The sequence below is a fragment of the Thamnophis elegans genome, chromosome 2 (genome assembly GCF_009769535.1).
Source record: "Thamnophis elegans isolate rThaEle1 chromosome 2, rThaEle1.pri, whole genome shotgun sequence".
Taxonomy (NCBI): domain Eukaryota; kingdom Metazoa; phylum Chordata; class Lepidosauria; order Squamata; family Colubridae; genus Thamnophis; species Thamnophis elegans.
In genome coordinates, this window is record NC_045542.1 from 59,937,912 (window position 1) to 59,950,579 (window position 12,668).

At 43.5% G+C, this 12,668-nt stretch overlaps 1 protein-coding gene across 1 annotated transcript in view; it reads left to right on the forward strand.

Annotated features, from left to right (window-relative positions):
* The first annotated feature begins 1,942 nt into the window (after positions 1-1,942).
* METRNL (meteorin like, glial cell differentiation regulator) overlaps positions 1,943-12,668 on the forward strand; it is a 37,681-nt gene continuing 26,955 nt past the window's right edge. Inside the window, exons 1-2 of the mRNA XM_032210616.1 lie at positions 1,943-2,270; positions 10,842-11,230. Coding sequence (XP_032066507.1) covers positions 2,140-2,270; positions 10,842-11,230 — 520 coding nt within the window. The 5' untranslated portion in view covers positions 1,943-2,139. The remainder of the gene's footprint in view (positions 2,271-10,841; positions 11,231-12,668) is intronic.

Here is a 12,668-nt window from a genome sequence, read left to right on the forward strand (position 1 = left end):
CGGCAGAGATCCATATCTCTTCACTGATGAGCACATGTGAAGATACAGTTTTTTTTAAAGGGGCTTGTCCAACTGAGTTTATGAATCATAGTGATTGGGATGACACAATATTCTGAATGAAAATTAAGAAGGATATATGATATAGTTTAGTACAATAAGTAAGGCCAGCCACTTGTGGTTGATTTGATTAGCAAGCACAGTAAATAGATGCAATTAGCAGGTACTTTCTTTGTAAGTAGATATGATCCTTAGAGCGGAATATAGTACTTTCAAGTGGAAACCAATTATTCTGATCTGTTTTATTCTAGAATCAAGGTCCCACATGGTTATTAAACCTGCCCCTATTGGATAACACTTGCAAGAAGAAAGGCCAGAAGATTCTGTTCTGCTTATTGTAACCTCTCACCAACTTTTGATACCAATGGTCATGTTATCTGATGAACTGAAATTTCTGGGTAATACATGAGTGTACTGAGAGATATCCAGAGTTGCGTTTCTTAAAATGAAGATCTTAATCTGAGTAAGGTTCAGTAAATTGAGACTTGTCTGCCAGTCATTGAATGTGCCTCATTCAGCAATTTATTAAGTGATTTACATCAGTTGTGCTATAAACTCAAAGGCAAGTACATAGTTGTATTTATTTAACTGATTTATAAGTATAATTTGCATGATGTTGTAACAACAAACATGTCATCCTTTGCTCCACTGAAGTTTCATTCTTCCCACTCAGTTTTGTGTTCAAATGCTGGTGCTTTCTACAGTGACAACTTTTCAAGCCACTTCTCCTTAACTGCATGCTGATGCCCAGATATAATGCTCAGAGATGGCTTCAAATAGGAATTCAGTAATGTAATGTCAGTTTGAAATGGTCGCAAGCCATATTTGCTGGCACTGCAGCCCTCAGCTCCAGTGTGCATCCACTCACCGGCCAGCTGATTTTTGGCCTTGCAGAAAGCTGGGTGAGGCAGTTTTCGCCCTCCCCAGGCTTCAGGAAAGCCTCCGGAGCCTTAGGAAGGCAAAAAACAGGCCCAATGGGCCAACCAGAAGTTCTTTCCCAAACTTCCAGTTGGGCCGTTGGGCTGTTTTTCACCCTCCCCAGGCTCCAAAGGCTTTCTTGAAACCTGGGGAGGGTGAAAACGGCCTAACGGGCAAACCGGAAGTTCGTTCTCAAACTTTCAGGAAAGCCTCCGGAGCCTGGGGAGGGTGAAAACTTTCACCCGTGGGGGGCGCATGAACATAAGCGGGGAGTGTCATGCGCATATGCGCAGGTAGGTGGTCACATGCACATGCATGTTAACATACGCGCACACAATTTTGGCACATCTTTAGAAAAAGGTTAGCTATCACTGTTCTATACTGTATAGTTAATGTAGAAGTACTAAAAGTGAGAAATATCTTCGAAGCTTTGATCACTAGACTTACTGGGCTTTTGTATGTCTGGGATGGGCCTGTTTGCTCCTGATGCTTGTCTCGTCTCTAGTGAACATTTGTCATGTGCAGGCCTGGATTTTGGCCTCTGTCTTGCCCTACATGTACTAAGGGAAGTGCTGAGTTGGCATGCATTTCCCCCACTTCACATTTGCTTCTCGATTTTTTTATAAAAATGTCAAAGCTTCTCCCTTCTTTATGTCTCACATCAGACTGCCTTGAATTTTATTATTTTAAAAACTTGCATTTTTTTTAAAAAAAACGAGAAACACTCCTAGCAGAAGTTCCAGTGTTCTTTTAGCTTCCTCTTTCTTAAACACCCTAAAAGAGAGCAGTGAACGTTTAAAATTGCCGTCACTCTGAAAACTTTTTTCGGCTTTAGTTAGAAAAGCGAAGTTAAGAAAGGCCAGGAGGGCACGGAATCCGCTCCGTGAAAAAAATCCAGTGCCGGTTTTAACCGCGGTCTCTGGAGTGGGTGGTTTCCGAGGCGCAGCGGCTCCCCGCCCTCCACTAAGCTTGGGACGCGGAGCGAGCGCCGGCTTAGGAGAGCGAGAGCAACGTTGAGCCGAGTGGCCGGACGGTGGGGATGGGCTCGCGCTAGCGGTTTGCTCTGGCTCAGGTTTGCTCTCGCCATGTAAGCGCAGGCTACGGGCGCTCTCCTCTTTTTCTCTCTTCTGCTGGATCCGTTCTAGGGCAGCCCCGGCGGGGATCATGCGGAGAGCCCCGGCGCCCGGGCTGCTGCTCCCGCCGCCGTCACCGCTGTTGCTGCTGCTGGGCTTTTTGGTACTGGACAGGGGCTGCACGGCGCAATACTCGAGCGACTTGTGCAGTTGGAGAGGAAGGTAAGAAGTTGCTCACCGGGCAAGGGGCTGCGGGAGGTTGGCGGGCTTGCCAACACGCTGTAAGGTGTGTTCCCAAAGGTTGGGTCTTTGTCCGGGCATATCCCCGTTCCTGGGATCTTGTTTCCCAAGGTGCGCTCCTGAGGAAATCTAGACTTCAGGACACCCCCCTCCCCTTGCCCGATCATATTTTTCTCTGGGTTGATGTTGTTAAGTCGGAGGCGATTAACGCTGATTTTAAAGAGAACAAGGATCCTTTGGGGAATCTTTCCTTCCTCTTATGGAGGTGGGGTTGGTGGGTTGGAGGGAGAGATGAAACACTACTTTGTAGAGGGTCGCTTTTCTTTTTCTTTTTCCTTCCAGCCTGTTTCCCCCTCTGTTGCGATTGGAGAGTTGGAGTGGGGTTCACAGCGAAACGAATGCCAGGCTTGGAAATCTTGGATCCAGGAGGGCTGGTTCTCTTCCTCCCCCGCTCCCGCTCTTCCCCCTCATCCCAGAATTGCCGGGTGTGCGTGTTTGGGAGTAGCTATTGTGAGGGGTGGGTGTTGGTATTGAATCTTAGCCGTCCTCGAAACCGCTCTTCGGAGAAGTTTCGTTCGGAAAGGGAAAAAGGGGGGCGCATAGTTCCATGTGGGCTTTCTAGCTCCAGAAGCTCCGGGACACATGGATTTGATTGTTGCAAGGGGAATAAAAGAAATCCTCCCTTTTTCCCCATTCACCCCCTCGGCTGTTTGCTCTGATTTATTGGAAAGAAGAAGGAGAGGGACAGTTTGATTAACATTCCAGGAGTGTTCAGGATGAGTATATTGCCAAAGCAACGAGCGAAGGAGAGGCGTGGGGGGCGGGGGGGAGGAAGGGAAGCCGGAGAGCGCTCGGCAGACAAAGGTAGAGTTTCTCTCTCTCCTGACCACCGCGGCACCCTCCGCATCTGTGCAACTCAACACCACAATAACATACTTGAAAATTGGTGACCTCCTACCTTTTTTGCACTAACTTCAGCGTAACTCGGTTAGGCTTTTTCAGCCTCCCTCGAGAGAGAGAGAGGGAGGGAAAATGGATAAGGGCTTATAATCGGCGTGTTTACGAATGTGTAAAGATTGCTTCGCCCTTATCAAACTTGTGACGCTGTGCTCTCCTCCCTCCCCCACTCTCTTTTGGCAGCCTGCAGCTTTTTTTTTTTTTGAGGAAATAAACCCCAATATATATATTATTTTCATTAATACCTGACTTCGCGCCGGGCTTGTTTACCTCAAAACGCCTTGGATGACTGAAGTTGGGGTTTTTTTTTTGTTTTTTGTTTTTGGGGTTTACTGGGGGTGGAGAGGTTGTTTGTTTAGATTGGAAACTTGGGCGTTTACACGTTTTGAAGTTGTTCCCTGGAAATTGTAAAACTAGGGTCCCTATGTGTGGGCAAGGAGGTCTCCAGAGAGAGGGTGGCTATGGTTCTCGGGAGTTCCTTCGGAGTTCACCTGCTATATTGTATAAGACTAGGATATCATAAATGTTCTGAGCTGAGGCTCTGTCTCTCTTACACTTGTGGCATAACGTCACCGCTGCTACTTTAGATTTTAATCGGGATTGCTAACAGAAAGCTCTTGGCCATAATTCCTTAGTTGCCACAGCTATTTTAATCGTCCTGCTTGTGAAATCTTTAAAACTCCTTGGCCTCTACATTTTTCCCTCTCTTGTGTCTGACTTTCCCTCTCTCCCACACCTTCAGTAATAGTCCTCAACTTACAACAAACAGTTTGTTTAGTGACTGATCAAAGTTACAACATGGCTTATGGCCGTTTCTCACACTTAAACCATTGCAGCATCCCTACCAAGAAGTGATCAAAATCCAGATGCTTGGCAACTGACTTGTATTTATGACAGTTGTTGTATCCTGGGGTTATGTGATCTCTTTTGCAATCTTCTGACAAGCAAAGTCAATGGGGAAGCCAGATTCACGTAACAATGGTGTTACTAACTCAACAACTGCCGTGATTTGCTTAATAAATGTGGCAAGAAAGGTCATAAAACGGGGGCAAACTCAAACGTTTCATTTGGTGAAATAAATGGGCTCTATTGTGGTCATAAGTTAAGGACTACTTGCACTTTAAATCTGTTCCTATGGTTTTCAGAAATCTTCTGTAGATCTCAAAAGGCTTTCATTTAGTCATTAATCCATGGCTAAATTATGTGCATCTGCAACCTGAATTTGAAGTTTACAAAACAATTTATTTTTAAACAAGTAGAATGACAGTGAATTATTTCTTTGGATTTATGCAAACAGGAAAGTTTAAATGAATAGAAACAGGAGGCAATATCAGGGCAGTAGCCTCAGGCTTAAATGGTGGGGATCAGAGGTGTGTGTGTTTGTGTTGCTTTGTTTTATGGAAGAGACAATCCTTTTTGGAAATCCTTCGGGGAAAGGTTTAACTCCAGCTATCACAGATTATCTCACCTGTTACGAATTGTCACATGCCCTGTAGCAAAATAATTCCATTATCTAGAAAGATAAGTCCCTGAAAATAGTGGCATGGAAAACTTGTTGAATGTTATCAGATAACTTTACAAGACCTGTGCCTAAAACAAAGTTCAGCTTATTTAGGGAACCATTTAAAGTTTTGCTGCCACAGTCCTGTTGATATAATTTGCTACAATTGCTTTGTGTAACAAACCAAACAATTCTTAGGCAACAGAGTTCTAATCATTGTAGAACCAACTTCTCTCAACATCAGTATGATTTATTGCTCAAAATTAGTTGTGGACTCCTACAAAAATTGCTGTGGCCACTGAATCTACACTTCATATGATTCACAAGTTTACTTGAACTTATTTTGTATATCTATAATTATAGATATTGAAAGTATGTTAAAGACATTGTGTCTAAGAGCCAAGGTGGCGCAGTGGTTAAATGCAGCACTGCAGGCTACTGCTAGATCAGCAGGTCAGCGGTTCAAATCTCACCGGCTCAGGGTTGACTCAGCCTTCCATCCTTCCGAGGTGGGTAAAATGAGGACCCAGATTGTTGGGGGCAATATGCTGACTCTCTGTAAACCGCTTAGAGAGGCCTGAAAGGCCTATGAAGCGGTATATAAGTCTACTGCTATTGCTATTGCTATTGCTTTATTAGACCAAAGCTATTCCAGACCAAAAATTCTTGGAACCATCTTCTGTTTGTTCATGTATTGAATGAACAATGTCTTTCATGCCTGATTTTTCTTTTAATTGAAGTTCATAAATGTGCAGGCATGGATTTGATCACATATATGCCCCCCCTTTTTAATGGGCATTGGCTTGATGATGTCTCCCAAGATTTCTTTTTAAAATACCACATTTGATTTGGATGTGATTAGTAAGGAGATTGTGTGTGGGGGGGTGGGGTAAGGTCATATCCTTGTCTGGATAATCTCTTCCTAAAATTAGTGGCAACAGTATTTCCATAACATAAAAGAGAAATATTATTTGGGGGAGGAGCAACTTGAAGAGCCTGACTTGTTTAACTCACTTCATAAAATAAAAGACAGAGGCAGTATTCCCGATTTATATCTGTCTCAGCTGCAACACTAAACCATTAATATATTACTCTACTGATGAATGAAGTCTCTCTTCTGGGCTTGCCAGTGTCCTGAATGCCAACCACAAGGGATGTGTGTGAGCAGCATGACTCACTTCCCTGTTATGGGGTTTACCCAACACTTCCCCCCCTCCCCAATCTGTCATTAAATATTTTAGTTTGGGGGAATGACGCATGCTTGCTGACACTTGCAATTGCACAAGAAAACATCAGATGTCTGAAAAATAGATGGAATTGACCAAACAGGTGGCTGTGGTATAAGTCAGACTGCTCTGGCCAGCAGAGTATTTATAAGAGAGAGCAAAAGCTTCATGGTTTTAAGTCCCATCTCAGGCAGCCTCAGGTAGGACTAGGAAAGTTCTATCTGGAACCTTGCCTGGAATTCCTGCCTGTCAATACATTTGGTTGTATGGAAGTTTTTCCTTAGGGCTACCTCTATCTTCCTAAATGTATTAAGATGCATAATGTCTAGCAATAGGCATGTGCTTCTGAGTCCTAGTCAGTAAGGAGCAATAGTAGGAGATGACTGTTGCCTTCATATCTTACTCATGGGCTTTGAGTAATCTTTTTGTTGGCCAATAGTGCAAGGGAGGATGTTGGACTATATAATGGTGCCTTGCAATACTTTACAAGGTAAAGTATACAAAGTTAAAGAGTTTAGTATTGAAGGCTCAGAGGGGCTTCAGTGTTCATGGAGGGGTTCATCCAGCCCCTCTCAGCAGCTTCTCAAAGTAATTGTGTTTTTCTTAATATCACACAGCTGCCTTTTACGCAGCTCTGTGATGGAGGTTGGGGGGTGGTTTAGTTCCAGCAAGTGCTGTTTATCTTTTCTCCCTTTCTCAAAAACACTCCCCTCCCCCCTGAAGTATTGGTAAAATGTCCTTAATCCAGTGTTTCTCCACCTTGGTGTCTTGAAGAAATGTGGACTTCAAATCCACAACTACTTTAGGTTGTCAGGATTGCCTTCATTAAAATCTGGCAGGCTGCTATTATAAGTAAGAAAAAGGATGAACTAATGCATATGAAGGGATATATAGGTCACAAATTCAGCTTGGCCTTCTGGAAAGGCAAGTTCAGCAGGGCCAGTAGTGAGAGGGACTCCGCATTTTACTTCAAGAGAAGCACAAGCTTCTGACAATGTTACTGATGCTGCTTTCCTTTCCAAAATAGCTTTCCTTTCTTCTGTCTAACATGAGTTGGTGGTCTCTCCTTAGAATCTGTTGACACTGGTGATGAATAAATAGGCATTTATGTGTACGGGAGAATTCTTAAGAACTGTTAGCTTTTAAAAGTAGGCTTTTTAAAAAGTTTGGCGCAGTTGAGCTTCTCATATACTAGGATAGCTGTGTGCCCTGTGGATGCATTGGGCTACAGTTCTCAGTATCCCCTGGCCAGCATAAACAATTCTGAATTCTGAAGGCTTTTTGTCTAGCCTTAATTGCCCATCTTCAAAATTCTGGCACTTTTTCTCTAAAGATTTTTATACAGTGATTATCCCATTGTTATATGCAGGATTACAGCCTATTCTTTCTGGTTGTGTAACCTTAGAAGTTATATTTGTTACTGTGGCAGCAGATGAGGTCTAAAGTACAAGCTGCCACTAATCTGTGGTATCCGGCCTTCAAAGTTAAAGATTTCAATGATAACAGAGGTGTAAATGCCAGGCCTTCCACTTCTTCAGAAAAAAAACCCCAAACTCTGTTTTTTCTAAATTGTCAAGCTGTTCCAGTAGCAGGTTGGTCTTAGAAATGCCTGAACTTCCCATTAGTAGTTATAAATAACATTGTTTTGAACAAAAAGGAGAACCACAGTTTTATATATATTCATAACTACTGTAGCTGTCAATGCATGTTTCACTGGGTAAGAATGAATACTGTTGATATATCTCAGTTTGGTTTGGAAGTAAACAAGGCAATTTATTATCTGTGGGTGGGATTAGGTAATTCTGAAGTTTTTCCATTAAGGCTTTAAACGGAATTATTTGGCCTTATGGTCATGCGTAGGTAAAACTAAAATACTGCATGGATGTAATAGTCTTCTACCAGCAAATGGGACGAAGTAAGTTATGAGTTTTGGTTGTCTTGTTTGTGTAAGGACTTTGGACATTTATTTTTGGCCTTGAAATCAAGCCAACATCATTTTATATTTATAATGAAAGTGAATGCAGGTTTGCTTCAAAACATGGGCAGTTAACCTGCTTGGTTTAATACATTGAATAATCCTTTACATACAGTACATATCAGGAACAGGAGATGATTTAGCAATTGGTCCTGGAACTGGCTATATATAAATGTGGATTAGAGAAGTGGCTTTGTTCTTAGTTCAGACATTTAATATCACCATATTTATCCGGAAAGGAAAGATTTGTTAGTCCATCAGACCTCTTAACACCTTCTGATAATGAATCATCTAAATTCTCTCTAGGCAGATGTTTTCTGTCTCCACCAAATTGTTCAAGCCATAGAGAGCTCTCCATCTCCACCAACTCTTGACAGCTTTAACTAGGTCATGAGCTTTTAGCCAAGTCAACTCAAGCTGTTTTGAAATGCATTCAGTATTGTGAATCATCTATTCCAGTGGTCCCCAACCCCCGGTCCGCGGACCGGTGCCGGGCCGTGGAGTACCTGGCACCGGGCCGCGCAGCGGCCGGGGGCCATGATCACTGCAGCGGCCGGGGGCCATATTTGCAACTTTGTAGTCCTCATGATAGCGCCCTTTCTCTGCCCCCCCGCCACCCCAGTTGTGCGGGGCTGGGGGGGCGAGGGGAGGCCCGATCTCCCCCCCGCCCTCTTGCTCTGCTCGCCCCGGGAGGGAGGGGGCAGCGGCGGCGGCCTCAGCCCGAACTTGGGATGCTGCTGGCGGAGGCTGCCTGGGAGACGAAACTTTGTCCGCAGACTCGCCCGGCCCGCCTGCCCCGTGGAATGACGAGGGGGGGGCAGGAGGGGGCAGCGGCGCTGCATTTTCCTCCCAAGGAGAAACTAAGGTTGCGGGGGGAGGGGCGCAGCGCGGCCGTTTCGGGGGAACTTGGGGAGCTTCGCCATTCCGAGAGGCGCTTCGCGCGCAGCCCCACCCAGGTGGGAGATGTTTTCCTCCGCCGAGGCGGGGAGGGGGGGCTTTATGTAAGACTCGTGGTGCAGCTCTGCCCCCCCTCCTGGAGTGTCACCTGCCTCCCGCCCCTCCCCCCCGCCGCTCCGCCGAAGCGCTTTTTGTGTCAGGCCGGCGGGGCTCTCGGGGGCCCTTCGGCCGCAGCCCGCCTTCTCCCCCTCTTCCCTTCATGGAGCGCGGCGCGGAGGCCCACCCCCTCGGAAGCAGCCGGCCTCCGCCGCGCCAGCCGCCCGCCCGCCCGAAGTAGGACACAGGGCCATCTTTTTCCCCCGCTGAACTGCAGCGAGGAAAAAGGGCTGCCCGAGCGAGCGGATCGCGGGGTCGGTTCCCCCTCCCTTCCCCCGGCGGCCGAGGAGGAGGAGGCGGGGCGGCCTCGCGGGCTGTCGGCCTTGGCGTGAAGGAAGCCCCCCCCCCGCGGAACGTGCGCCCAGGATGGCCGCCTTCCCACCCGCCGGTCCGGAAGGCCGAGGGAGGCTCGTCTGACTGGTCCGCGGTGATAAAAAGGTTGGGGACCACTGATCTATTCAGTAGGAACTTGGTGGATTTGTATCCTGACTTGCTTGTCTTTTTAATTCTGCTTTATTCCTTTATGGTTTCTTTGATAACATTAACTTCAATGAAAACAATGCACCCTCTTTCCTTTTAGTCACAAGTAAAGCTTGCAGACCTGTGTTTGTGCTTAGTGCCAGAGTCACTTATTGCTAAAAACTTCAAAGCATGAATACTCTCTTCTTTTCTTTCAAACTGAAAGGTCACATTTTGGCATTGGAGAAGTTTCAAATAATCCATGGTATTTTGAAGTGGGAACTTCTTCCACTCAGGAAATTACATTAAGGCCATTGATAAAGTATAGGTTGTATGTGGATTAATGAGTTTTGGGACTCGGTGTTTTACACTTTTTATATTTTGGAACAAACAATGTGCTTCTGAGCCAACTGCACTGACTTTATTGTGAAGAAATAGCAAATTCACACTTTCAAGTAGGATTTTATATAAATACTGTAGCGCTTGTACTATGGCTGCTCTATTCTGGCTGCATTCAGCCATGCAACAATCCTGTAAGCTTTGGTTGAATTATAATTCTAATTTGATGAATGGAGGTGATCAGGAACCCAGAAGTGGTAGGATCAGCAGTTGGAGCTTTGAGAAGTGGCTTGATTCAGTCTTGAGTTTAACTTGCTGCCACAACAATGCATTGACATTTTGAGAAGAGTATTTTTGTAATCTGGAACCATACCCACCAACAGATTGCCACTTATGATGTTATGATGAAGCTAATGATTAAAATTTAAGTTTCTTGGAGTTTTCTCATGAAACCTCTGAATTTTGTTGCATCTCCAGTATGGCAAGTATTTTATTTCAAATAAGAATTGTATGTTGTCCCTTGTTTTCTCCCCACACTGCAAATCATATGTCCCAAAGCTAATTTCTGCACAAGATTAACATTAACATTTATATTATTAAAATGATGTTGATCACTTTTTAATGTAATGTATTGGAAATCTAATGTCTGGTTAAATGCATTCAACATGTCGGTTGGTAGGGTTGTCACATAAGGTTGGACTTGAGGCTGAAAGTTTTGTCTAGTCCATTTGTCTCATAAACAGTTTGGTCTTGTTGCTTACTTTATTTTATGGAAGGACTTAATTTGAACATTACACCATGGTTTGGAATGGACTTGATGTTAACAGACTTGATTAATTTGTCTATTTGAGGCAAGTGCCAATACAACTTAATAGAATTGGAAGCTTTTCTAAACCCTTAAAAAAGCCTGAACCCATTATTTCATTGTACTTTTCCACAATCGTTTTTCAAGTCTTTCACAGTGGCTTTTGTCTGAGTGCATATAATATTCTTGTAGAATAAATCAAGGCACTTTCCTTATAATCTTTCTTTTTCCCCCCTAGTGGATTAACTCATGAGTCCCACAGAAAAGATGTCGAACAAGTCTACCTCCGTTGTTCTGAAGGGACCATAGAATGGATGTATCCCACCGGAGCATTGATCATCAATCTGCGACCCAATATTATCTCTTCTTCTTACAAACATTGGACTGTTTGCATAAAACCTTATAAGAACTCTGCAGGAGCAAATATTTATTTGGAAAAAACTGGAGAACTAAAACTACTGGTCCAGGAGGGAGATCACAGTCCTAACAGAGTGTATTGCTTCAACTTTGACCAAGGGGGCCTTTTTGTTGAGGCAACCCCACAGCAGGACATTAGTAGGAAGATTACAGGCTTCCAGTATGAACTGATAAGCAAGGGGATGGCATCTGATTTGCACATGATTTCCGGTGAGTTGTGATACGTTACTTCTATTTGGCCTTGCATCTGATTTACAGTTTGATTGGCTTTTCTGTTGTTATTTGAAAGGTAGTAATGTTGTTCAATCCCAGGCCTGTTCAGTCTTCAAACTAATTCCTTTTACAAAGGAAAAGTGTTGAAAACTTTAAACATAAACAACATATATAAGTAACTTGTTAATGGGCTCCTCCTGAGTCTGCCTATGAAAGTTTTTGCTTGTTCAACTCCAAATGTCGAACTTGTTTGCTTTGCAATTGTTACCTTGAGGTGAGAGTCACATACCGGTTTATCCATGTTGTGGGGTTGCTTCCCTTTCCTGCTCTCCTTATGAATATATTTAGATGGTGAGATAGGTTTAATAACTTAAAAGAGAGGTACACCTATTTATAGGCTTAAGGCTTCTTTATACATGGGTTGGTTCTCTATGTAGATCGTGCTTCCAAAGAAGAAGTTGGCATCCAAATATTAAAATTACATGCCCATGATGTTCCATGCATCCTGTCCGGCAATTCACCCAGGCTGTTGTTGCTCATCCTTTCCCCTCTCCATTTGTTTGCTTTTGTTTTTATATTGTGGAAGAGGTTCCTTTCACCTCTCTAATCACCCTACAAGGGTGTATTAAAGAGGCGAAATATATTCTACCTTGTGTGGAGTATATTATATATACTACCTTGTGTGGTGTGGTAAGTTGTAGTTTTGCCAATTCAGCTCCTATAAACGGCACAACTGTCTCTTTAAACACATTATAACTGCCTTGCAGATGAAAATCATTTTGAGTCATTGGCAAACACTTCATCCACTATTGATGTCTCTGAAAGCAAACTGGGAAAATAAGTGCTACTTCCTTCCTAGGGACCATCACTGATGTGCAGATAGGTGAAAGAACCATTGACTTCAACAGTCTTTCAGAGCTAACAATTCATATTTTCAACAGTTATCTCTTACCTCTAGTAGGATGTACTACAGATATTAGTAATGATTGCAACACAACTTCTTTTTAGTTTTTAGCATGTTTTTCCCTATTTTTAAACAGGCTCCATTTTTTATCTGTGCAGCAAAATGTGTCTTGCTGTATATAATTTTTCTAACTAATTTTTTTTCCTTGTAAGGTTGACTTGGTTCAACTCAAAGTATTAGAAATGTCTGCTTTGTATTGACCTTGATGTGTAATGTCTTGACCTTTGGCTGCTATAAAACTGTAATGTCCCTTAGTAGCTGATAGGTGGCGCATTTGCCATTATAACTAACTTAACACATCTTGCTTTCAAAAACATTTGTAATTCAGTAGCATCGACTATCCTGCTTTTAAAGTTGAATATTTTAAATATGTCTGTTACTGCTGTAAAATCACAATTTTTAAATGTGTTTTCAGGATTTTTCACAAAGAATTATCTTTGTTTTGGAAATCAACACCCTCTCCCCATTTTC